This window comes from Peromyscus maniculatus, chromosome 8 (assembly GCF_049852395.1).
Source record: "Peromyscus maniculatus bairdii isolate BWxNUB_F1_BW_parent chromosome 8, HU_Pman_BW_mat_3.1, whole genome shotgun sequence".
Classification (NCBI taxonomy): Eukaryota; Metazoa; Chordata; class Mammalia; order Rodentia; family Cricetidae; genus Peromyscus; species Peromyscus maniculatus.
The window spans coordinates 84,930,419-84,954,890 of record NC_134859.1 but is presented as its reverse complement, the minus strand read 5'-3'; the positions used below and the strand labels follow the sequence as shown (position 1 = coordinate 84,954,890).

At 50.1% G+C, this 24,472-nt stretch overlaps 1 protein-coding gene across 2 annotated transcripts in view; it reads left to right on the top strand.

Moving 5' to 3' along the window:
* Plxdc1 (plexin domain containing 1) overlaps nucleotides 1–24,472 on the top strand; it is a 69,880-nt gene that overhangs the window by 20,304 nt on the left and 25,104 nt on the right. For both annotated transcript variants that reach the window (XM_006971857.4, XM_042282723.2), the window contains exons 3-7: nucleotides 13,971–14,114; nucleotides 14,388–14,457; nucleotides 14,959–15,081; nucleotides 15,559–15,677; nucleotides 16,850–16,949. In XM_006971857.4, the coding sequence (XP_006971919.2) occupies nucleotides 13,971–14,114; nucleotides 14,388–14,457; nucleotides 14,959–15,081; nucleotides 15,559–15,677; nucleotides 16,850–16,949 (556 nt within the window). The remainder of the gene's footprint in view (nucleotides 1–13,970; nucleotides 14,115–14,387; nucleotides 14,458–14,958; nucleotides 15,082–15,558; nucleotides 15,678–16,849; nucleotides 16,950–24,472) is intronic.

Genomic DNA, 24,472 nt, shown 5'->3' with positions numbered 1-24,472 from the left:
GCCTTTACTCACTGAGCCGTCCTACCCACTGAGCCGCCTTATCCACTGAGCCGTCCTACCCACTGAGCAATCCTACCCACTGAGCAATCCTACCCACTGAGCCGCCTTACCAGCTCAAGACAGGTGTTTCAGATGTTCTGTTGATCCAGAGTGAACAGCTGAAGTTGTCTGCCCAAGGTCACACATCTCATAAGTGGCCGAACCCAGACAAGAATGCCAGTTCTGCTTCACAATCTAGTTCATAGCTACTGTCTCCTTAAGGATGATGTGTGGGTAAAAACCTTCTAATTTTTTTAAAATCTGCATTTTTAATTTTTAAAATTTTTCTCTGCGAAAGCACCACTGAGAATCTCATGCAGATGTAGGCTCTAATTCTGCAGGTTTGGGGTTGACCAAGGACACTGCCCTCTCTTGCCCTCCCCTCCCACCCCTTCCTCCCTCCCTCCCTCTCTCCCTCCTTCCTTTTGTTGTTTATGTAAGGGTTTCCCTCTTTAGCTCTGACTGGCCTGGAACTCACTCTGTAGCTTAGGCTGGACTTCAGCTGGTAGCAATCCTCCTGCCTCAGTTTTCCAAGTACTAAGATTACACAATGAGTCCCCACATCTGGTTTTCTTTCTTTTTTTTTTTTTTTTTTTAATGAAGATGGGGTCTCACTCACTTTGTAGCCAAGGCTTCCTTGAACTCACCAAGATCCACCTGCCTCTGCCTCCCGAGTGCTGGGATTGAAGGTGTGCGCCACCACTGCACCCGACCCAGAACTCTGCATTTCTGACGGGCTCCTAAGTGACACTGCTGTCACTGTCCCTAGCACATATTGAATAGCTGGGATCTAGAACACATTCCGGGTGGTTTTATAAACCCTTGTGGACTGGGGGGACTGAGAACCCCCTTCTCAGAGCACTTTCCCGGTTGACTCCAGCTGCCTGAGTGCTACCATGACAAGCCTAGCCAGTCAAGCTCTCCTGCCAGCCCTGCGGGTGCCCTTGGTTGCTTGCCTGGCATCCCTACCAGCCACTTGGCTGGCAGGTGATGGGATGATTATGACAGCTTAGCTGGAGTTCCTTTCCAGAAACATCTTGAGCTCAGCCAAAGTAAATAGAGTGCCACTGTCAGAGCGAAGAGCCGGGAGGGTCTCGGGGCAGCGGCATGTGAGCGGCCAAGGGAGAAGAGCCCTTGCTGTGCAGATACCAGGCTGGACAGTGTGTGTGTGTGTGCGTGTGCGTGTGCGTGTGCGTGTGCGTGTGTGTGTGTGTGTGTAGACAGCCTGTGCTGTCAAGACATTTCATGGAAAGGCCCAACAAAATCATCTAAGAACTCGCACTTACGGGACACCTGCTGTGGGCCCCGGGCCAAAAGCTTTCCTTCATCCTGTTCCGTGGAATCCTTTCAAGACTGCAGCCTTGAGGAAGGGACTGTAACCAGAGGGGAGAATGATGATCGTCATGTCTGGGTTTCAAACTTGAATCAGGCTGACACCAAAGCTCACACACTTGATCCTGGGGCAGTGGTTTTTCAAAGGATGCCCCGTGGAACCCTAAGAGTTCCTGGAGATGCCCCACGGGCTGCTATGGGATAGAGGGGGTTGGAGAAGGCACAGAATGGCTTCACTGTGATGTGATGGAGGTCCTGAGCTGCCAAGGAAGGAAGAAAAAGTCTGAAGTCACCCCATTGCCTGTGAAACAAGAAGATCATGGACCAGTGTAGCAGGATTCTTAAAAGTTCTTATTAATAAAATCAAACCCGAGGCGAGTTATTGGGGTCCATGCTGGTAGATCAGAGAGACAGAACAAGCCACAGCTATCTCACCTCGCCGGATCCTCAGCTGGTCTTGTCTCCTCAGACTGGAGGCCTCTGAGTCCTCATCCGGAATGGGTCTCAGCTGAATTACTGCTCAAAAGCCTGAATGCTTAACCAGCCCAATGCTTAACCAGCCATAAGCTTCTAGTTTCTGGTCCTCACGCCTTATATATCTTTTTGCTTTCTACCACCACTCCCTGGGATTAAAGGCTGGCTTTCTGGGATTAAAGGCGTGTGTCACCATGCTTGGCTATTTCCAATGTGGCCTTGAACTCACAGAGATCCAGAGGGATTTCTATCTCTGGAATGCTAGGATTAAAGGTGTGAGTGCCACCATTTTCTAGCCTTTGTATCTAGTGGCTGTCTGTTCTCTGACCCCAGATAAATTTATTAGAGTACACAATATTTTGGGGAACATAATACCACCACAGACCAGGGCTTTGCAACATGTCCCGGATACTACCTCCGTCATAGACTTATTGACCCTCTTTGAAGGGTCAAACCGGCCCAGCCCCACCCTCTGGGGAAGCAAATATCATGTTTGTAGTGATGATGGACCGTGGATGGTGTGAGTTCCTTGGTCTGTGCATCCTGAATAAGGCACACACAATGTTGTACATCGTATAGTGTTAACTGGCCAGGGAGACCGACTACGGCTTGCTTCCCTGCCCCACCCCCTTTGCCTTCTGACTTGCAATGTAGCCAAGGCTGACCTTCCTGCCTTGACCTCCCAAGCACTGGCATCGCAAACATATATCATCATGCCCTGTGTTCGTTTAATCAGAATGCACATTCAGCCATCGTGGCAAATACCTCAGGGACCGGGCCTTCAGACACAACACATCTCTTCTCTCACAGGGAATAGTACAAGCAAAGAATCTCCATGATATGGGAAGTTTCCCTCTGTCCTGCGGCTCTGCACTCTGCATCTGTGCCTTCCATTTTTGTAATCTAAGATGGTTGTGTTCCGTTCCAGCCATCACATCTGCATCCCATTCAGGCTGGGGGGTGGGGGAGGGCACAGAATTCTGCTAATTTCCCTTTGTTCATACATAGCCATTTGGCTGAGAGGACTGGGGGAGAGCCAGGCAAGCTAGGTGGCCTGTGCCTAGATACCGCGGAGCATCTGCTGCTGAAGTAAGATGGGGACAGTGGTTGCTGTAAGGCCATGATTTATCTCTGCCATGGTGGGCATCCTCCGTCAGGACTGCTGGGGTGTGTGGCGACATGACCAGAGGTCTGTAGCGGCAACTGGGGAGCGTTCCTGAGGTTCACTGCAAGCTGTGAGACTCTGCTCCAGCGTTCAGTCAAGAAGCCAGCCATGGCAGACTTTGTGTAAGAACAAACATGGAGGCCCCAGAACAGCTGCCCAGAAGCTTGGTTTTCTCCTTCTCTCTTGCTGTTCGGGTTTGTGCTGCTTAATGAAGAGTTGCCTGGGGTCTTCCTGGAAGTCCCTCTTCCAGTCGCCCCATAGAGAAGACTGTTCTGGGTCAGGTCCCTTGGGCTTCCAGCGGCCACCTTAGCTGCGTCACAGAGAAGTCTAGACTCTGAGGATCCTAGACCACCGCCGGGACTCAGAGCTCAACCTGTCTCTCCAGACACCTCTCAGTTCCTGTCTCATTTCCATTCTTCATGAGTTGGAGCAAGAAGCTGTTCCTTCTCTTGTCTGGGGACCAGGGTCTCCTGTGGACAGGGCGAAGTGGCATTTTAGTTCAGCTCTTCAGCTACTGCCTTCCCACCCATCCAATTTTACTCTCGCTCTGGAAGGATAAGATTGGCGTGGGCTGCAGAAGCAATAGCTGAACAAGACAGGATTCCATTGCAGTGTGTGTGTGTTTGTGTGTGTGTGTGTGTGTGTGTGTGTTGAATCATGTGACCACCCATTCCAATCAGTCTGGCTGAGGAAGCACCAGGTTGCAGAACATGGCAGATGTGGCCTGAGATGAGGCAGATGTTCTTGGATGGGGTCTGGGAACCCTAAAACACATATGCAGCTGGGTGTGGTCTACACAAACACAGCAAGACTTGCCTCAAGAAAATAAACAAGAAAAGGGGAGCAGGCTACCCAGGCCCATCCATCTGAGGTATGTATGGCCCCTCAGTGGTTGAGGAGAGGATCTTGTAATCCACAAGCCAGGATGCGAGTCGGCCATCTTACGTTACCAAGGTAACCAGCCTTAGAACCTATGATGAAGACAGCAGAGAAGAAAAGTCCAAAATGCTTGATCTTGACCTTGAGGCACATTCCCAATCACTTATGTCACCAAGACACCAGGGTTTTGTAGATGTAACCAACCGTCTTATTAAATAAGAAACACAGAGCCAATACAAAGATGAAAGACAAGCAGTCAGAGCAATAGCTAAGAGCTAAAAACCTTACCCTTCACTGTCGCTGTTACCCTACCTCTCCAAAGAGACCTACTTCCTGTGTGTCTGTCTTTTTATAGTGTTTCTGTTCTGCCTTCTCATTGGCTGTAAACCCAACCACATGACCTCCTAGTCACTGCCTGTCTGTACAGACCTCCAGGTCTTCTATGGTTGGTATTGAGATTAAAGGTGTGTGTCTCCATGCTGGCTGTATCCTTGAACACACAGAGATCCGCCTAGCTCTGCCTCCCAAGAGCTGGGATTAAAGGCGTGCACCACCACCGCCCAGCTTCTGCTAAGGCTTGCTAGTAGCTCTGACCCGCCCCCAGGCAACTTTATTTATTAACATACAAATCACATTGTAGTACAAATAAAATATCACCATAGGGTTTGCTTGCCTCACTTCTCTCCCGGCTTCCCCTCAGAGCCAGGACTCCTCAGGCCCTGGCCCCTCAGGTGACCCAGTCAGACTGAAGCCAGGTTCTGTCTTCCAAGCTTCCTGGAGGACCTTGGGGCCAAGTCACCTTTTTGAGCTTGAGCAAGGAGATGTGCTGCCTGAGTGTCTGTGGGCAGTTCTCTTCGGCACTGGGATGGTCACCGTGTGAGGACCCTTGACGATGTAAGAGCTCTGTGTGTCTGTCCCCTGTCCTGCTGCTAGCCTCCCAGTCACTTGCTGACGGGAGGAAGCCCTTCCTCATCCCCCAAAGCTTCACTTTCGCAGAGAAGAGCTTAAGGAGCCAAGGTGGCAGCCTGCGACCAGGATGTCCTCACTGAGAATGTTCTCCATGGACTTAGATTCCCAGAGGAAGGAGCCATTTCTTCACTGATGGCTTTGGGTCACCTGCCATCAGGAGTGAAGGAAGATGCCATTCTTGTTGGAGCCACACTGTACTTTTACATCGTGGTTCGGGACCGTTGGCTTTGAGATTGGTTAACCATGCCACAATTTCAGGTACCGGTGGTGAGGTAGAAGGGATTCTGTCCCTGAACCCCATCTGTCCTCCATAAAGGACCCATAGGTTGGCTCCAATGTGAGAGGCATTTGATGTTGTTTTTTGGGACATTTTCTGTGTTGGCTGAGGCTGCCTTGAACACATGGTCCTCCCACCTCAGCCTCCTGAAGATCTGGGATTCTAGGGGTACACCACAGCACCTGGTGATGTGAGAGATTTTAATTCTTTTTTTTTTTTTTTTTTTTTTTTTTTTTTTTTTTTTTGGTTTTTCGAGACAGGGTTTCTCTGCATAGCTTTGCGCCTTTCCTGGGACTCACTTGGTAGCCCAGGCTGGCCTCGAACTCACAGAGATCCTCCTGGCTCTGCCTCCCGAGTGCTGGGATTAGAGGCGTGCGCCACCACCGCCCGGCGAGATTTTAATTCTTAACCGAGAAGTATCCCAGGTTACTTTCTAGTGGGACAGTTGCCTTTTAAAAGAACTGAGAGACTAGAGACAGAGCACAGATCACACACCTACCTGGGGCCAAATCAAAGACAGTGATCTGAGGCTTCAGTTTCTCTACTTAGAAAACGGAGGGCCAGGCATGGTTGCACACGCCTCTAGTCCTGGCACTCAGGAGGCAGAGGTAGGTGGATCTCTTGAGTTCAAAGCCAGCCTGGTCTACAGAGTGAGTTCCAGGACAGCCAGGGCTGCACAGAGAAACCCTGTCTCAAAACAAAACAAAACAAAAAAGAAACTGGGCTTCTGGAGTGGCTGGCAGTGCCACCTGTGAAATGCCAGCTTGTTTCCAAGCGGCACCACAAACACTGCCTCCCTGCTTCTCCCTCCCATCTCCTCACTTCACCCTGACTCGGTCCTTTGCTGTGCCCGAGTGTCCCCTCTCCGTTTCCCCCTCCCCAAGCTCTCTCTGGTCCCTGTTTACCACCCAGTTTTCCTCGGCCAGGACTCTGGATAGGTATAGCTCCTAGCTGCAAAGGGTCACCTGTACTGGGGGAAGGGGCTGTGTGGGGCCCGAGGGTGACTGTGTGTGGTGCCACCTGGTGCAGTACTCTCTGGCAAGCCATTGTGCTGCTGCTGTGAGGGCCTGAGCAGAGCCTGGCCCAGTCTGCCTACAGTCTTCACCAAGGTTCTCCCCACTCTCTCCAAGAACTGCTGGCTCTGGGAGAAAACTGAAGCCCGAGGGGCCACTTCAGTTGAGATTCTAATGTACACATGTCCCCAGAAGGTACCAGTGTTGAAATTCAGTCCCCATGGGGCAGGGATGAGGGTGGGAACTTAACCCACCATGGAGACATGGGGCCCTTGGGAGGTGATGAGCACTAGATAAGACTGTCAGTGAGGAACCGGAGACAGGACTTCACAGGTTTTTGGGTTTTTTGTTTTTTGTTTGTTTGTTTGTTTGTTTGAGACAGAGTTTCTCTGTGTTACAGTTCTAGCTGTCTGGAACTTGCTCTGTAGACCAGGCTGGCCTCAAACTTACCGAGATCCACCTACCTCTGCCTCCTGAGTACTGGGATTAAAGGAGTGTGTGGAGGCCTACAAGGTTTCCTTGCTTTACCCAGCAGGGCTGCATTAGAGGATTGTTTGACTGTGTGCATGGTTACTAGGTGACTGGAAGGGTCTATACCTGGCTGAGCTAGGGGGAGGTCTTTGCTTCACCCCTTGGCACTCCTATAAATAGCCCTTTAGAAGAGACAGAAGGGGCCAGTGGATAAGGATCCAGGCCCTCCCGAGCTATCCTGTGTTTCTGTTTCTCTCCCTCTATCCTTCTATCTAAATATTTCTCACTTCTCTCTCCTCAAGAGTACCCTGGGGTAAAATGGGAGTAGGTCTCCTAAAGATGGAGCCACAAACAGGGACCAGGGACTTGGGGCAAAAGGGGAGAGAGGGTCCCGAGGGAAGTTTGGGCAGGAGTATTCTATTTTCGGGAGTGAACGTCAGGTGGAGGAATGCTGAAGTTGAAAAGTAAAGCTGCAGCATATATCTCTCCATCTAGGTTTCTTTCTTTTTCTCTCTCTTAATTTCTATCCATAAAATTAAAGAAAAATTTAGAGTAAGGTAGAATATAGGAATATTGGGATAGGAATATAGTATAAGAAAAAATTTAGGATAAGACAAGTAACAAGACAGAGGAACTATGTCTTTGATTTCCAACTGTGGGACTATGAACGCAAACTCCTGGGAGAAGACCTTCCTGAAAAAGCTTTTATTCCAAATGCTTTCACTTTCTGTCAATGACCCAATTTGCAAAAAAAAATGCAAGAGGAAAATATTGACATTATTAAAAAAGCTCATGCCAATCTTTTTTTTTTTTTTTTGGTTTTTCAAGACAGGGTTTTTCTGTGTAGCTTTAAGCCTTTCCTGGAACTCATATGGTAGCCCAGGCTGGCCTTGAACTCACAGAGATCTGCCTGGCTCTGCCTCCCGAATGCTGGGATTAAAGGCTTGCGCCACCACCCGGCAAGCTCATGGTAATCTTAAAAGGCAGCTTCAAGAAATTAAGAAGAGGGAGTTTTATCCTCAGTCAAGCTTAGATGAATTAAACTCTGACTTCAAACTCTCAAGAAAACTTTCAGAATGATATCAAAGCTGACTATAAACCCCAAACTTTAGAAATGATTTGCGTACTTTCTGTCTTGTTAATAGTTCAGTTAAGAAACTCTTCTAGTTGTTTGCTAATAGTTTGCTTTTGAATTTGTTAGTTCTGTTAAGAGATTCTTTCTAGATGTCTGTTAAAGTTTATAAAATAGTCCTATAGTGTTTCCTTTTGAATATGTGTGTAAAAAGTGTAAATGTTGAATGTAAGTTCATGCTAAAATTGTTTTTATTACTCCATCGATATCTGTCTCATCCGCACAAATTAGATACTATTAATTTGTAAAGGATAAACCAAATCATTCACATCAGAAGCATCTTGAAGTTTTTATTACTCTTTTACCTTCAGATATATTTGAATACTTTTATGATCTCAGTGGCCCCTGGAAAACTTAAGTGAAGATGTCATAATTAGGGGAGTTTTTCTGTCTGCTTCGTAGAGGTTTCCACTCCTTCTGTTTCTGTTTAGAAAGGGGTAGGCTTCCCACAAAGGGATAAGTCTTCCACAATCCAGTTAGTTTGTAAAAGTGTCTTTATAATTAGCATGGGTTTTGTTTATTTGAGCGGATACTTTGAAATGATTTGAAATGACTGTTTTCTCCTGGGAATCAAAATAGTCTCTTGAAAGTTTTATTGAACATCTGTTAGGAGAGAGTTTTGATCCAGGAAAAGGGCTTGGTGCAGCTGAGACTGCTGTAATCACTTTAGACCCATTCCAAAGAGGATATTCCATGTTTATTATCCTCTACTCCTTTACTGGGAGGTGTGGCAGCTATGGAGATGGCTGTGGATGTTTGCAAACTCAGTAGGGGCCTGGGCCAGAGCTGAGTTAAGCTCAGTACCTCCTCCTGCCAGAGGTTGATGATCAAAGACTGGCAGCTTTCTTTTTCATAGCTTCCAACCTAAGTCTGCTTGATGGAAAGTATATCTCTGTGCTTGATGGAAAGTTGTGTATCTACACTACTGACTGGTAAGGAAGATCAATCAAGGAGGACAACCTAAGACAGGCACAGTCTATCTGAGGGGGCTGGGGAGCCTTTTTTATATCAAGAAGGGGGAGTTGTGGAGGCCCACAAAGGCTCACATCCTAGTGAGATCTGAGCTTGCTTTACCCAGCAGGGCTGCATTAGAGGATTGCTTGACCACATGTGTGGTTGCCAGGTGTTTGGAAGGGTCTGTCTCTCTCCCTTCTATCCTTCTGTCTAAATATTTCTCACTTCTCCCTCCTCAATAGTACCCTGGAGAAAAAGTGGGAGCAACTCTCCCACAGGCATGCACTACCACTGCCCAGTGACCATGCAGGCTTTATAAGAGGGAAAAACCCAGTATGGTGGCCTATACTGGTAATTCCAGCACTTAGGAGGCTGCGGCATAAGATCAGAGTTCGAGGTCTGCCTGAGCTGCATGGAGAGACCCTGTCTCTCTTTCCATGCACACTTATGCATATAAGTACATGAGTATACATGCATGTGTGTGCACACGTGCATGTGTCAGTATGTTTTTACATGTGTGTGCAAACACTTGTTTAAATGTGTGAGCCTGTGCATCTGCATACACAGGCTTGCACTTATGTATATGGTTATGTATTTGTGTGCATTTATCTGTACATGTGGGCATCTATGAACATGTGTCTTTGTGTGCATGAACTTGTATAATGTGCACTAGTGTGTGTGTATACACATTCTTGTGCACACCTATGCATGAATATGTATGTATGTGATGTGTGTTCAATTCTGTGTACCTGTGTGTACACCTGTGCCTTTTTTGCATGTGGATGTGTACATGTATGCATGTATATGTGTTATCATTCATGTGCACATGTGTGTAGCAGGTCTTTCTTTGAACCACCAGCTCCTGAATAATGACATGGGGACTTTCTATTAATTATGAAAGCTTGGCATTGCTTCAGGATCTGCCAGCAAGAAAGCCATCTTCAGGTGCTGCCCCTCCAAGAGGGAGCAGACCCTGAGCTACACTTACCCAGCCTGTTGTGTTATTAGCAACTCGACGGGACAGGACAGACTTACAGGTGACAGCTCCTTAAATGCAAACTGCCCTTGAATCTGAACAAATGCAATCTTTGTCACCTCAGAGAAGTCGATGGGCCCATGCACCTCCCTCAAATGCTGCAGTTGGGAGTTGGGCCATCACCTGGCTCCTTAGCTAACCAGCGCCAGCAGGGCCTGTCGACTGTGCCATGGGTTGTTACATGATGTATAGGACTCAGAGCAAGGACCAGCCAGACACATTGTTCCCAGAGTCCCCTCTTTACAGGAGGAAACAAGAGACGTGTTGGCATCTGTTTGTCAGAGTGTCACAGCTTCTCTCCCAGGTTTAGGGATGCTCTTACCTTGTGAGTCCCAGGAAGCAGGCTGACTAAGGCCACAGTGCCATCTTCAGCCTGGGTGCTCAGGTTCCCAGGAGGGGGTGGGGCTCAAGTCCCTAAGACCCCTGTTTTTTTCCTGCTGTCATACCTGCTTGGTAACACGATCTGTGTCCAGAACCAATGACAGAAGCTGTAAGACAGACGGCATTTATGCAGGCCTTGAACTGTGTCCCGTGTCTGGACTCTGCTCAGTAAGCCCTGCTCTGGGACAGAGCTCTGGAGGGGAGTGCAGACCCTGCCCTCGGGGAACCTGTGTCTTATGGGTATAAAAGTCAGGTAAGGGGGGCTGGAGAGCTGGCTCAGCGGTTAAGAGCACCAGCTGCTCTTCTGGAGGACCCAGGTTCAACTCTCAGCAACCACATGGCAGCTCACAATAGTCTGTAATTCTAGTCACTGGAGATCTGATGTCCTTTTCTGGCCTCTTCAGGCACCAGGCACATTCATGGTACATAGACATACATGCAGACAAAACACATACATGCAGGTAAAACACTCACACACATGAAGTAAGCAAACCTTAATGAAAGAAAACTTGAAGAAGCCAGGTAAGACAGCTCTGAGGGAGAGACTCAGGGTATGGAATGGCTTCTTAGGGAGTGACCCCTCACTGAGGCGTTAAGCACTCTGCCTTCACCCCAGACAGGGCCTCATGTAGCCCATGCTAGCCTCGACCTCACTTGTAGTTGATGATTACCTTAGTTCTGGGATTCCAGGCATGTGTAACAGGCCTGGGTGAGGAGCCATCTTTTGAAAGGATCAAGGGACGGGAGTCACCAAGGCCCCAAGGCAGACTTGATGACTTCCAGAACAGAGAGAAACCCAACAGACGAGAACCCAGTAAACGGGGAGAAAGGAAAGTACAGGGGTTGGGGAGGGGCGGGGGTGGAGGTGGGTGGGGCTCAGACCACCGCCATCTGGAAGGGTTTGTTTAGGTGACAGGCATCAGAGACTTAAGGGACATCTTTCCAACATGTCATCAAAGACCTGGGCTCCATCCAACTCTGTTCTTCTCCATCCTTATGATGTGGTGCTTGCCCTTAAGTTTATAATGTGGTTGCCGGCGATCCAGCCATCATGGCTGCACGTCCAATAGGACAAGGAAAAGGGGAAAAAAAAACTAACGGGGACAAGCTATTGGATTTCTTTCAGAAGAGTCCAACAGAACCTCAACCGCCAGGTGTTTGTTTTCTGTTTTGTTGGTGGAGGTGGGATGTGTTACTTCCTGCGATGTTCTCTTAGGAAAGAGGAGTTGGGAGTGGATGTTGGCCAGGCAGATTCTGCCCCACAGGGCCTTGTGCCCTGTGGTAAGAGGTCTGATATTCATTCTCTTTAGCTGGACGCCATGGTGTCCTAAGCAGGGGGGTGACAGGGGGAGAGGTCAACAGCTCCAGGTTGTCTCCACTGAGCCCGAGCAGCACTCAGCTGTGGGCACCTGAATTCGTTTTCGGCCACAACAAAGTATTATTCCATTTATTCTTATTATTAAGTGATTTATTCTTATATTATTATTCCATTTATTCTCCCTTATGCCTAGAGACTGAAGCCACGTTCCCTCTGGAGGCCCTGGGAAGGGCCTGTCCTTGTAGCTTCTTAGCTCCTGGTGACTCCTGGCAGTCCCTGGCCCTCCTTGGCCTGGGAACATCAGTCCAGGCTCAGCCTCTGTGGTCACGTGACTTCTTGTGCCCCTCATTTCCTCTGCCTGGCCCTCTCCCAGTGAAAAAGACAGCAGCCATTGGATCAACGCCTTACCTGATCCAGGGTGACCTTCTGTTCCCTTGACTCCACTTACCTGCAGAGGCTGCTCTCCAGGGAAGGCAACTTCTTAGGTACTAGGAAGGCTGGGTTAAACCCTCCGCAGCGTGCCCAAGGACCAGACACCAGAGCTTGCCTCTCACGCCTTCTTCACTGTCAGCCAGGACTTCAGCCTTTAAGGAGGCAGACTTATTCCTAAACTTTCAACCCACTGCGGGCCCTGGTCCCTCACTAGTCTTAGTCATAAGAGGGCACACTGTGCCCCAAACATGGTTTGTTGATGTCTCTTTTGTTGCTCTCCTGGGGATCACCCTGAGCCTTGCATATGGTCTACCACTGAGCTGTGTCCCCAGCTGGGTTTTGTGTGTTTATTTTGTGTTTTGAGGCAGAGTCTCGATATGTTACCTAAGCTGACCCTGACTCTAGGAACCTCTGGCTGGCCTTGAACTCCTGCCTCAGCCTCCCACATTCCTGGTATTACATGTATGCTCTACCATACCTGACTCTTACACACTTCTTGAGCACTGATGAGCAGGTGAGGGAGAACTTGGTCCACAGCTACAGAGGTGGACTCACTTCTTCCTGCATGTCAAGGGCTCAAGTTGAAGCTGAAACTGCCATTTAAGCCAGCATGGTGGCACGTCCCTGAAATCTCAAGCACTCGAGAGGTGGAATCAGGAGTGAATACTGGGAGTTCAAGGCCATCCTTGGCTACAAAGCAAATTCTAGGCCAACCTGAGCTACATGAGACCCCGTGTTAAAAAAAAACGACAACAACATGATGGGCTGAATAGCATCTAAACTTGCTTTCCTTTTTTCACAGATCAGATCCCCTGGAGCTGGAGTTCTAGGCAATTGTGAGCCCTGCAATGTGGGTGCTGGGAACTGAACTCTGGTCCTCTGCAGGAGCGGCAAGCACTCTTGAGTTAAGAGTGAGCCGTCTCTCCGGCCCAAAGCTGGCCTTTCTTGAACTGTTTTGTTTGAGGCGGGAACAGAGAGCACCCAGCAGCAGACCTGCAATAGCAGGTGGTCCCGGCAGAATTTCCCATGATCCTTTACTTCTCTCTCCAAGCCCTCCGCAGCCCTAGGTCTCCAAACATGTGTTCAGAGAGTGTCGCTCGTCAGAATCACAGTCTGCTGGTCTGCAGGCATGCAGTGATCAGGGCCCCAGCTCCCTGCTCTTCCTGGGCTCAGGCCAAGGGCTGGCTGGGCAGTTGGCAGCTCGACAGGAAGAACACGGTTTGCTCTGCTGTGTCTGCAGCCTGATTAACGATCCACGATGCCCAGGACATCACTGTGCCCGAGGCAGCCTCCGGAGCCTCTGACCTCCCACCAGCCTTCTGAGGTGCTCTTGGGCCAGCTCCAGGAAGTGCTGAGACACAGCCCCGCCTGCTGGCTCTCCCATTCTTTCTGCCAGCCACTTCCCTGGCCCGCTATAAGCCCTGGCCCCAGATGCTCCTCCGAGGGAGGCTGTGGAATGAACCCAGCCGGCTGTGGTATCCCCATCAGCCACATAGGGAGATGCAAAATTATCCCTTGAGGAACTCCTCGCTTCTCTCTTCCTTCACTCCATCTGCTGACCGCAGTCACAGCTGCTGCCCTCTGCTCTGCTCATGCCCACGACTGAGTGTTCCAGTGCCTGCCTCCTCCAACAGACCAGCAACCGCCTCCTCCCTTCGTCGCCCAAGACCTAGTTGTTGTAGATGTTTTTCTCTTTTTTCTTAGGGCAGGTCAGCAAGTCTGCGTCCCCTGTGGTCTCAGCACCCTCCTTTTAGACAAAGGCTTTATCTGCAGTTTTCTCCATCATGTCTCCAATGTTGAACTTGGCCTTTGTCATCTGAAACATCCAGGGTTACAGGATAAGCCTCTGGCTTGTCTGGGCAGGACACAGCTGAGCCCAAATGGAGCTACTGTGGATTTGGCTAGGGCCAAACCTGTGAGGAATGGTGCAGGGCTGTGCTCTCCAGGGTTGTTCCAGAAGCTCCCAGGCCTAAAGCAGTGGGTCCAGTGCTCTGGGCCAGGAGGATCTGGGGGAAGTCTGGGTAGGGAGGGGCAGAGAGTGGTGCCCAGCTTACCTGGCTCATCACACCTCCCATGGGCTCGATCTCTGTCCCCACAGGAAGACAACCACAACTACTATGTGTCCCGTGTCTATGGTCCTGGTGAGCGTCGCAGCAGGGATCTGTGGGTGGACATAGCCGTGGCCAACCGGAGCCACGTGAAGGTCCACAGGATCCTCTCAAGCTCTCACCGGCAGGCTTCGGTGAGTGCCTAGGCTTAGCAGGACAGCCTGGGCTGGGAGGCTGGGGACTAGGCCAGCATTGACTGCCTGGACGTGGACATAGTTATGGCCTGAGGTTTGTGATCTGGGGTAGGTACAGTCAGAGAATGTTCAGTGCGCGTACTCAGCTGGAGTCCTCAGGGGCCTACCCTGGGTGTGCTTATGCCCGCGTTGTTCAGACAAATCTGGAGCAGGGAGGGTGACCAGTATTGGGCTGGCAGCTCTACCCATGGGGACTCTCTCTTGTCCCTGCAGAGAGTGGTCTTGTCCTTTGATTTCCCTTTCTACGGGCATCCTCTGCGGCAGATCACCATAGCAACTGGAGGTAAGGAAAAACAGTGAGGTTGAGGGGAGGGCGCTTGGAGGTCTCAGCCTGACTCAGGGAGGCTCTTGAGGGACTCACTGGAGAGAGAGCGCACGTAGGCGCACGCGCATGCATGCATCCATCCCGCTGGACCAACACAGTCAGAGTATGCATAGCTCTGGCGTCTCCACTTCTGAGTCTGAGCCTGAGGAAGCAAGGACCAGGGTCCCTGTGGATATGAGGAGTCTCTTTGATTTCTGTCACTGTCATTCTGTTTCCTATTTCCCCTGAAAATAGGGAAGATGGGCCTCACTTCCTCTTCCTTCTCCTACCCAGAGACAAACAAAGGACAAGCATTCTCTAGTCTGGGCCATTTTTCTGTCTTACCAAGTCCAGAGCCCGCAGGGTGGGGAGGGGATAAGGCCACGAGGCTCACGTCTAGCCCCTGCCAGTGGGAGGGGGCAGCCCTAGAGGCAGCCCCTTGAGCCATTTCTAGTGATGCCCCAAACCTCTCTCCCACAGGCTTTATCTTCATGGGTGACGTGCTCCACCGAATGCTCACAGCTACTCAGTATGTGGCGCCCCTGATGGCCAACTTCAACCCCGGCTACTCCGACAACTCCACAGTTGCTTACTTTGACAATGGTGAGGTCCGATCTCAGAGGATAGTTCACCTTGCACTGGGGGGTCCTGGCCTAACCCCTTCCCGGGAGCCCTGGGCCCACAGTCACACAGGCAGACAGCCGCCTTTCCATCCCACCCCAGGCCGTTTTCTCACTGTGAGAAGGGGACCGTTGAGCCAGATGAAGAGAGGGAAGCTTTCTCAGGAACCTCCACTACTTCTCACTCTCGTCAGGCCCCGCCCCCAGGAGACAGACATTTCCATTTTCCCTTTTGTCTCCAGGGGTCAGGATAGGCAAGGAAGAAGGGGTATGCACACAGATCAGCTGGGGCAGGAACAGGATCTTAGGGGGCCTCTGTAGCTCGGAAGCCAGACTAGTGGTGTGGGTTGTCCAGTTCCTGCTTCTCAAACTCACAAATGCCTCCCTATCTCTGACTACCATGTCTGCTGGGTCCCCCTGCACTGGCTCCCTGTTTCAGCCAGGTCTCTGTTCTCCTCAGGGACAGTCTTTGTGGTTCAGTGGGACCATGTTTACCTCCAAGGCCGAGAGGACAGGGGCAGCTTCACCTTCCAGGCAGCCCTTCACCAAGATGGCCGCATTGTCTTCGGCTACAAAGAGGTGAGTGAGCTCCAGAGCCTCCCATTTATCCAGAAAATTTTTATGGATCATCTGCAGTGTGCTGGGCACTGGACTCGGTGCCACGACAGCTCTGGGCTTGTCTGTGGACTTGGTGCTTACGCAGATCGAGAGATGGTTACAGAGACCAATATGGAAGTGCCAGTCTGATTAGTGCCCCTACATGAAGGCTTCCGGTGCTAAAAGCCTGCTGCTATGGGGATCTTCACGTTGTCAGAGGCCAGGGGAAGCTCCCCTGAGGAAAAGGGTTGAAAAACTACAGGATGAACAGGAGTGAAGGAAGGAAAGAAAAGAAGGAAGCGCCATCTTACTTAGGGTTTCTATCGCTGTGAAGAGACACCATGACCACGGCCACTCTTATAAAGGAAACATTTCATTGTGGTGGCTCACTTACAGTTCAGAGGTTCAGTCCGTTATCGTCATGGTGGGAAGCAAGGCAGCATGCAGGCAGACATGGTGCTGGAGAAGGAGCTGAGAGTTCTATTCTTGACTCACAGGCAACAGGAAGTGGTCTGTCTCACTGGGCATGGCTTGAGCATATATGAGACCTCAAAGCCCGCCTCCACAGTGACACGCTTCCTCCAGTAAGGCCACACCTCCTAACAGTGCCACTCCCTTTGGGGGCCATTTTCTTTCCAACCACACAACCACATGGAGGAGAGAACGGAATGCCGAGGTCTGTGGCAGGACAGAGCATGGTTTATACAAAGCACTAGATGAAGGTGGCTTTTCTGGAGGGGAGAGTTGGGGGACAGGATGGCGCGTGGAACAACCAGATGCACCTTTGGAAAAGGCTCCTGTGGCTCCAGAGTGGAGGACAGATTGTTGAAGATTTAAGGGAATGCTGGAAGATGGTCTAGGGACGTGATGTAGCTTGGAGAAGGGAGATGAGAGAACCAGACAGATGTAAGAGCCACTGGGTTAACCCACGGTATTTGGAGATGGCTGAGAAGAGGGAAAGTGGAGAGAAAAGACAGGGAGAGGCCAAGGGCGACTTCCGGCCTGGGTGGAGCCAGAGGGTCCATGGAAGAGGAAGTGCGGGAGTCCTAGGATTTGGTTCCTGAGCAGAGAGCTGGCTGTGGAGCTCTGAGTGGGGACTTGGTGGCCACAGAGGGTTCCGGGTGGATGGCTGGTGCCTCTTCTCCCCACTGCAGATCCCTATGGCTGTCCTGGAAATCAGCTCTGCCCAGCACCCTGTCAAGGCAGGCCTGTCAGATGCCTTCATGATTCTCAATTCATCCCCAGAGGTGCCCGGTGAGTCCCCCCATACAGTTACTTCTGTGTTAGCGACTTTTCCCTTTCCTATGACAAAATACCCAGCTGATAAGTAAAATGTCCCCCGGTAGTGGGTAACCCTGCTGATGCAATAAGTCAGATCAGGCCAAATAATAAGTCCAGGTTTAATCTGAGCAAAGCATTCCAGGGGAAGAGGAGAAACCACCCAGCAGGTCTATAGGCCTGGTCTCAAGTACCCTGTAGGCGTGATCTCATCTCAGAGAGAGGAGCCGCCGCTTGGCAGGCTTTCTCAGGGGCAGAGTCTGGAGAGAGAGAGGTGGGACTGAGATGGGGCTTCCACCTAAACGCCAACCAAGACAATTTAAGGAATGTGGTGAGGAAGGTGAGGAGTGTGAGTGTGAGTTGCTGGGCACATGGAGTCCATAGTCAGGAAGCAGAGAGAGGTGAATGCTGGTGTTCAGTCTTGGTCCCTGAAAAGTTTTTGCACCCAGACAGGCCTCTGTCCAAACCAGACCAAACAATCCAAACCAGACCAAATCAGACCAAATTAGAAAAAGCCCCAGTTTAATGGGTAAAGCACTCCTAGGTGATTCTCCTACCTCCCAGAGAAGAGAAAGGGATGAGAGACCCAAAAACCACCTGTCTGTTTTCTGGGGGGCAGTTTAAATGCCCTGTGGGAGTAGTCTTGAGCATCTCTAGGGGAGAAGCCATGTTTGGCGGGACTTTCTGAGGGACAGGGTCTGGGCAGAGAGATGGGGCTTCCACCAGAACAGTCCATAACCCATGGATAACACCACCGTATGCCAGGCCCTTCCTCAGCTGAACCTCTCTGGAAAAGCCCTTTGAAGATGTGTCTCCTGGGTGATCCTAAATCTAATGAATCTGATGATGGAGACTGGACTACCAAGCCCTCAGCATCTGTGGGTGACTCATCCTAGGACTCTTTAGAGTTCCCTGTGTCCATGGTTGTTCAAAAGCACCCACTTCCACCAAGCCTGTCCCTTTGTCATGTTACAGCATCCTAGGATCTTCTGTTTTCCATGGAGGACTGTCTCCAGTCTTTGCTGAATGTGCAGGGAGCTGTCTTTGAACTTCCTAAAGCTGAAGTGTGCGGCTCCCCACATTGTGTGACTCTGCAGGTCCCATTGTCATTTAATTCACAGTTCAAATCCTAAATACTAGACTCGGAGCTGGTGGCCAATGAGTGCAGCTCACTGTGGTGTGTCTGTTAGAACAGCTGGAGGGGGACTGGGAGTGTGGCTCAGTGGTAGAGACCTGTGTGACAAGTGCAAGGCCCAGGCTCCATCCACTGTCAATAGTGAGAGGCTCATGGGTGCATTTTTCTGAGGCAGTATCCTGGCCTGCACTGAGGTTTGGTTTTGTTTTGGTTTTTCGAGACAGGGTTTCTCTGTGTGACAGCCCTGGCTGTCCTGGAACTCGCTTTGTAGACCAGGCTGGGCTTGAACTCACAGAGATCCACCTGCCTCTGCCTCCCGAGGGTTGGGATTAAAGGAATGTGCCACCACTGCCCAGCTCTTCACTGAGTTTTAAAGTGGGCCATGTAGCATGTACAAGGCCTTGGGCTCACTCTCTTGTATCACAAAAAATAATAAGTCACAGCCCCTGTTTTCCGAAGTGATGGCTCTTCAAAGGCTGAAAAGTCAGAATCCTTTAAGTCTGTTCCACTTGGCAAGCAGGGAACTGCTTGAGGGAGAGCACTGTGGCCTGCAGAGTATTGTTTCCATGGATATCCCACTGTCCAAGCCCAGAATGGGAGGCCTCTTCTGTCCTGTGACCATGTTCAGCTCTTTGCTGCCTGAGATGATACAGAGTGGAATTCAGTTTTCCTGGTATTGAAGATTCTCCAGCCATCTGGGTATAGCGACACATGTCTGTCTGCAATGTCAGCACTATGGCAGTGGAGGCAGGAGGATTAAGGAGTTCAAAGCCAGGCTGGGTTACAAGAGATGCTGTCTCAAAAAAACGAAACGAAACGAAACGGAACAAAACAAAAAACAACAAAGTAGTCTAGGCAGTGACTCAGTAGGTAAACGCTTACCTACGAGCTAGCATAAGGACCCGAGTTCAGATGTCCAGCATCCACGTAAGCTCCTTTCCCTACCATGGCAGCACATGCCTGAAGTTGTAGCACAGACACCTTTGAACTTGATGGCAGCTAGTCTTGCCTACCTAATCATTGAGCTCCAGGTTCAGCAAGAAACTAAGTCTCAAAAGCTGAGGTAGAGAGCAATGGAGGAGATGCTGGCATCGACCTCTGGCCTACTCATTCACAAACGCATGCACCTCCCCGCACCGCCCCCCCAAATGGAATATATAATAAAGCAAAACAAACAGCCAAAAATGTGCCAGCCACTGAGTCCTTCTGTCTGCCAAGTGAGATGGGAGAGGTCTTATGGCGGGACCAGGGGAGATTTGTTAGATACAGCCGGGTTCTTACCATCGCTCCCTAATCTAAACTGTTGCTCACACTGAGATCAGAGTCCGCAGAGCGTTGTGATGTGGAGAAAAGCTGTGGGTGTCAGCAGCATCTGCTGGCAGAGGCGCTCAGATCCTCCATGCTGGCCGCAATGCTCTTCATTTGGCTGGAGGTCGTGCCAAATGTGATTCCCTTCACTTGTCTTTTGTTGGTGGTGGTTTTTGTTTGGTTTTGTTTTTGGAGTCAGGGTTTCTCTGTGTAACAGCCCTGGCTGTCCTGGAACTCTCTCTGTAGACCAGGCTGGCCTTGAACTCAGAGATTCACATGCCTCTGCCTCCGTAGTGCTGGGAGCAAAGGCATGTGCCACCATACTCTGCCCCCTCAACTTGTCTTAAAAAACTTTATTTTGCTGGACCTTGGTGACACAGGCCTTTAATCCCAGCACTCGAGAGGCAGAACAGGCAGATCTCTGAGTTCGAGGCCAGCCTGGTCTACAGAGAGAGAGAGTTCCAGGACATCCAGAGATGATACACAGAGAAACTCTGTCTTGAAAAAACATTTTCATGTAATTGTCAAAACTGATATATTGTGAATTAGTGCAATCAGTCACTGAAGGCCAGATTATCCAGGGCTCCAGATTGTAATGTGAACTCTGGATGGCATCTGACTGGCCTCAGACGGCCCTAGAACACTGGTCCTCCTTTCCCAGAATTTCCTTTCCAAAGCCGCCTTGAGGCCAGATGTGTGTCAGAAGCATGTGCCATATCTCTGCGCCAGGCGGCCATGAAGGAGGTGGAGGCCTCAGAGCTGGCTGTAGAAGGGAGAGGGACCAGCCAAAGAGGATGTGGAGGAGGATTAGCCACCAAATCTGGCCCATTTTGACTTCTTACTCCCCTGATAAAGGATCCTTCATAGAGAGAGCCTCACGTGATGCTGTGCTCCTGTAGTCCAGCACTCAGGAGGTGGAGGCATGAGGATGATTAGTTCAGGGTCATCCTCAGCTGCATTGTGGGTCCCAGGCCTGTCTGGAGTACATGAGCCCCTGTCTCAGAAAGAACAGGGGGGAAGACAGAGAAAAATATTCTTTTATTATTTATTTATTTATTTTGGTTTTTCAAGACAGGGTTTCTCTGTGTAGCCTAAGCTGTCCTGGATCTCGCTCTGTAGCCCAGGCTGGCCTCGAACTCTCAGAGATACACCTGCCTCTGCCTCCTGAGTGCTGGGATCAAAGGTGCTCACCACCACTGACTGGCTATTTAAAGTGCTCTTCCTTGGACAGTTTTCCGCTTCGTCCACTCTTCCACTTTCATCCTGTGTTCCCCGCACTTGGCCCCTGGAGTCTTGTGTTTTAATTTTCTGCCCCTTCTTTGCAATGATGAAGATCAGCTCTGCTTCCTGCCCGGAGTTGAAAGTCCCTCAGGGTTTTCTGCCAGGGTTCTAATCCTGGTTATTGACTAAATAACCAAGTGAGCAAAGGAACGGGTGGATGGATGGATGGATGGATGGATGGATGGATGGATGAGTGGATGGACAGATGGATGGATGATGAATGATGGGTGGGTGGATGGAGGATGGATGGATGGATGATGGATTGATGGATGGTTGGATGATGGATGAGTGGATGGATGGATGATGGATGAGTGGATGGATGGATGATGGATGAGTGGATGGATGATGAATTGATGGATGGATGGATGGATGGATGGATGGATGGATGGATGGATGGATGGATGGATATGGATGGATGGATGATGGATGGGTGGATGGATGATGGGTGGATGGATGGATGGATGGATATGGATGGATAGATATATGGAGACCCGCCATTGCACATTTCCAAACAATGGTTACAACATTTGGGGTGACTTTTGTGGCTGGAACTTTCAGTATCTACTAGTAGTGATCCTTCTCCTCTTCCTTCTCCCTCTTCCCTTTTCTCTCTCCCTCTCTTCTCTCCTCCCTGCTCCTCTGCCTGTTTCTCCTTCTGAGACAGAATCGAATGTAGCTCAGGCTCCCCTTGAATTTTACACAGTGGAAGGTGCCCCTGAGCTCTTGACCCTCCCGCCTCCACCTCCCCAGCCCTAAAATCACAGGTGTGCACTACAGCTGTGCACTGCCACTCCTGACTCTAACCGGAGCAATGCTGGCCTGCTGGTGGCAGGGGTGAGAACAAAACGGGACACGTGACCCTCTCCTCTGAGCCTTTATCAGGTCTGGATGGGGCAGCAGGCTTCTGTGAACCTCAGTGTTTCTGCATCTTGGAAAGATGAAGCAGACAAAGCAGAACATCTCAAACTGCCGGAAGTGTGGCTTGGAGACTGTCCCCATCCTGGTTCCAGAAAGCTGGCCATGCAGATGGATGTCATTGTCCCTGGGTGAGCCCCACATGTTGGTGTAATAATCCAAAGACAAATGACTCCAGTATGGATTCTGTTTATAAAAATAAAAGTGTAAGGGTTGGGGATTTAGCTCAGTGGTAGAGCACTTGCCTAGCAAGTGCAAGGCCCTGGGTTCAGTCCTCAGTTGGGGGGAGGGGAGAAAAGAAAAACAACAAAAAATAAATAAATAAAAAATAAAAATGTCCCGAAGTCATACACTCAAACAGGTACAAGGTGACAGCTGAAGTGGCCCGTCTTTTCCATTCAAGACAGATTTCTGAACATCACCTCACACACTCCTCCACACCACCATTCATCTGCCCTGCCCGACTGGCACTGGCTACGCTGGTTCCCCAAGGACATCTCACATCCCCTGGGTGCATCCAAGCCCAGGGCTCAGCTCTGCCTTTGCCCTGCCCTCTAATGGGAGCCTTGCAGCATTCTGCCTTCCCTGGCTGTGGATTGCATGTTTCTGTCCTTGGACTTGGTTTCCTTGTCAAGCGCCAGACTCCATCTGTGCCCAGGTCCCAGGTCACCTTCCTTCTGACCTTGTCTGAGCTCTGGTTTACATCTTCGTAGGTAAGGAATTCCTCACATTCAGCTCTGTGCCTTCTTTGGGCTCCAGCCTGGGTCTGTCTGACTTCCTGTGGCCATCTGAAGACTTCCCTTCTGAGGCTTTCCACCCTGATCTGTGGTGAAGGGGCTTTCTATGGGCTGTGGCTGACATTCTAATAGGCGATGAGGTTTTCAGGGCCATCTTTAATCTGTTGTGTATTCTCAGCCATTTCCTAAGCCCTGTTAGGTAGAAGGCCTTTGACAGGGAACTGGCAAAGACAAATGCCGGGTTAACGCTGTCCTGGGGATCTTGAAGTCTGGGGCAGGAGCGGGTGAGACAGGAATCTAGATGGTGACTGAGCAGTGTGGCAGCTGAGATAGCACCAGTGATTCGGCCTGAGGGAGGGAACCAATCAGCTAAGCCCTGAGGGTGGAGCCAGAAGAGGGAAGGAAGGTTGGCATTAGATTTGAGGCCTCATGGTACAAAGGGGTGGCTTTAGGAGAGATGGCTCCTAGGAAGAGTGGACAGGGCCGGAGCTGTCAAAAGCCTAACTAGAATTTTCCATTCTCTATTTAAATGTTCCCAGTCTCTCAAGCCACCTTCTGGGCCTCTGTGTCCCTCCAGACACATGAATGACAGGAAATTGTCCTTCTTCACCCTGCTGCCCATGACATCTCATTTTCCCATGGCTAGGGGTCTTCTTGCAAAAGACGTGTGTATGGGGAAAGTCGAACACGATGACCTAGGCCTGTAATCTCACCACTCAGGATCCTGAGCTCAAGGACGGCCTGGTATAATGTGAGACTCTGTCCCAAACAACCATTAGTCTGTGCGGGTTTGGGGATGTAGCCCAGTGGTAGAGTTCTTGCCTAGTATGAATGGATCCTAGGTTCAGCCCCCTGCACTAAAAAAAAATTATATATGCGTGCATGTATTTATGTGCATACGTATTTGTCTATGAAGGTGACTATTTGTACTTCCTGTGTATATGTGTACATAAGTGGCTATATATTGTGGGTTGGTAGGAGTGAGAGATTCATTCCCACGTACAAGACCTCATTCCTATAGTTTGTTTTTTTGTTTTTGTTTTTGTTTTTTTTTTTTTGCTTGTTTGTTTGTTTTTTGAGAGACGAGGTCGCTCTACATAGCCCTGGCTGTTCTGGAACTCACTCTGTAGACCAGGCTGGCCTCAAACTCACAGAGATCCACCTGCCTTTGTTCCCCAAAGTGCTGGGATTAAAGGCATGCACCATTATACCTGGCTCGTTCCCACAGTTCTTAAACAAAATTGGATTTTTTATTTGATGTGTTTGAGTGTTTTGTGTGCATGTATATATGCGCATCACATGAATGCCTGGTATCCTCAAAGGCCAGAAGAGAGCACTAGATTTCCTGGGACTGGAGTTCTAGGTGGTTGCTAGCCATAGTGTGGGTGCTGGGAATCGAACTTGGGTCCTTTGTGAGAACAACAAGTCCTCTTAACTGCTGGGCTAATTCTCCAGCCCACTTCCAGCTCCTGATGGGACACATCCTCTTAGGACCGTGGTGCCCCTGTAGACACCTGGACATTACTAAGTGACTTTTTCTTCATTTGAAACAGGGTCTTTTTTGTAGCCCAGTCTAGCTCAAACTCAGTATCCCCCTGCTTCAGCCTCAGGACTGCTGATGTTGCAGTCACATATCACCACACCTTGCTCTACTGCCTGTCATTTCTGAAGCTGCCTCCACAGCCTCTTCTCTCCCAGACTGAAGGCTGTTTAATAGGTGTGCTGGTTAGCTTTTGTCAGCTGGACCCAAACCTAGACATATCTGGGAAGAGGGACTCTTAACTAAGAAAGCGCATCCATAAAATTGGCCTGTAGACAACTCCAGTTCGCTTCTTCCTTCCTTCCTTCCTTCCTTCCTTCCTTCCTTCCTTCCTTCCTTCCTTCCTTCCTTTCTTTTTCTTTCTTTCTTTCTTTTTCTTTCTCTCCCTCTCTCTCCCTCTCTCTCTCTCTTTCTCTCTCTCTCTCCCTCCCTCCCTCCCTCCCTTCCTTTTCTTTTTCTTTTTCCTGAGACAGTGTCTCACTATGTAGCCCTGGCTGTCCTGGAACACTCTCTCTGTAGACCAGACTGGTCTCGAACTTAAAGAGATCTGCCTGCCTCCGCCTCCCAAGTGGCCATGGGGAGC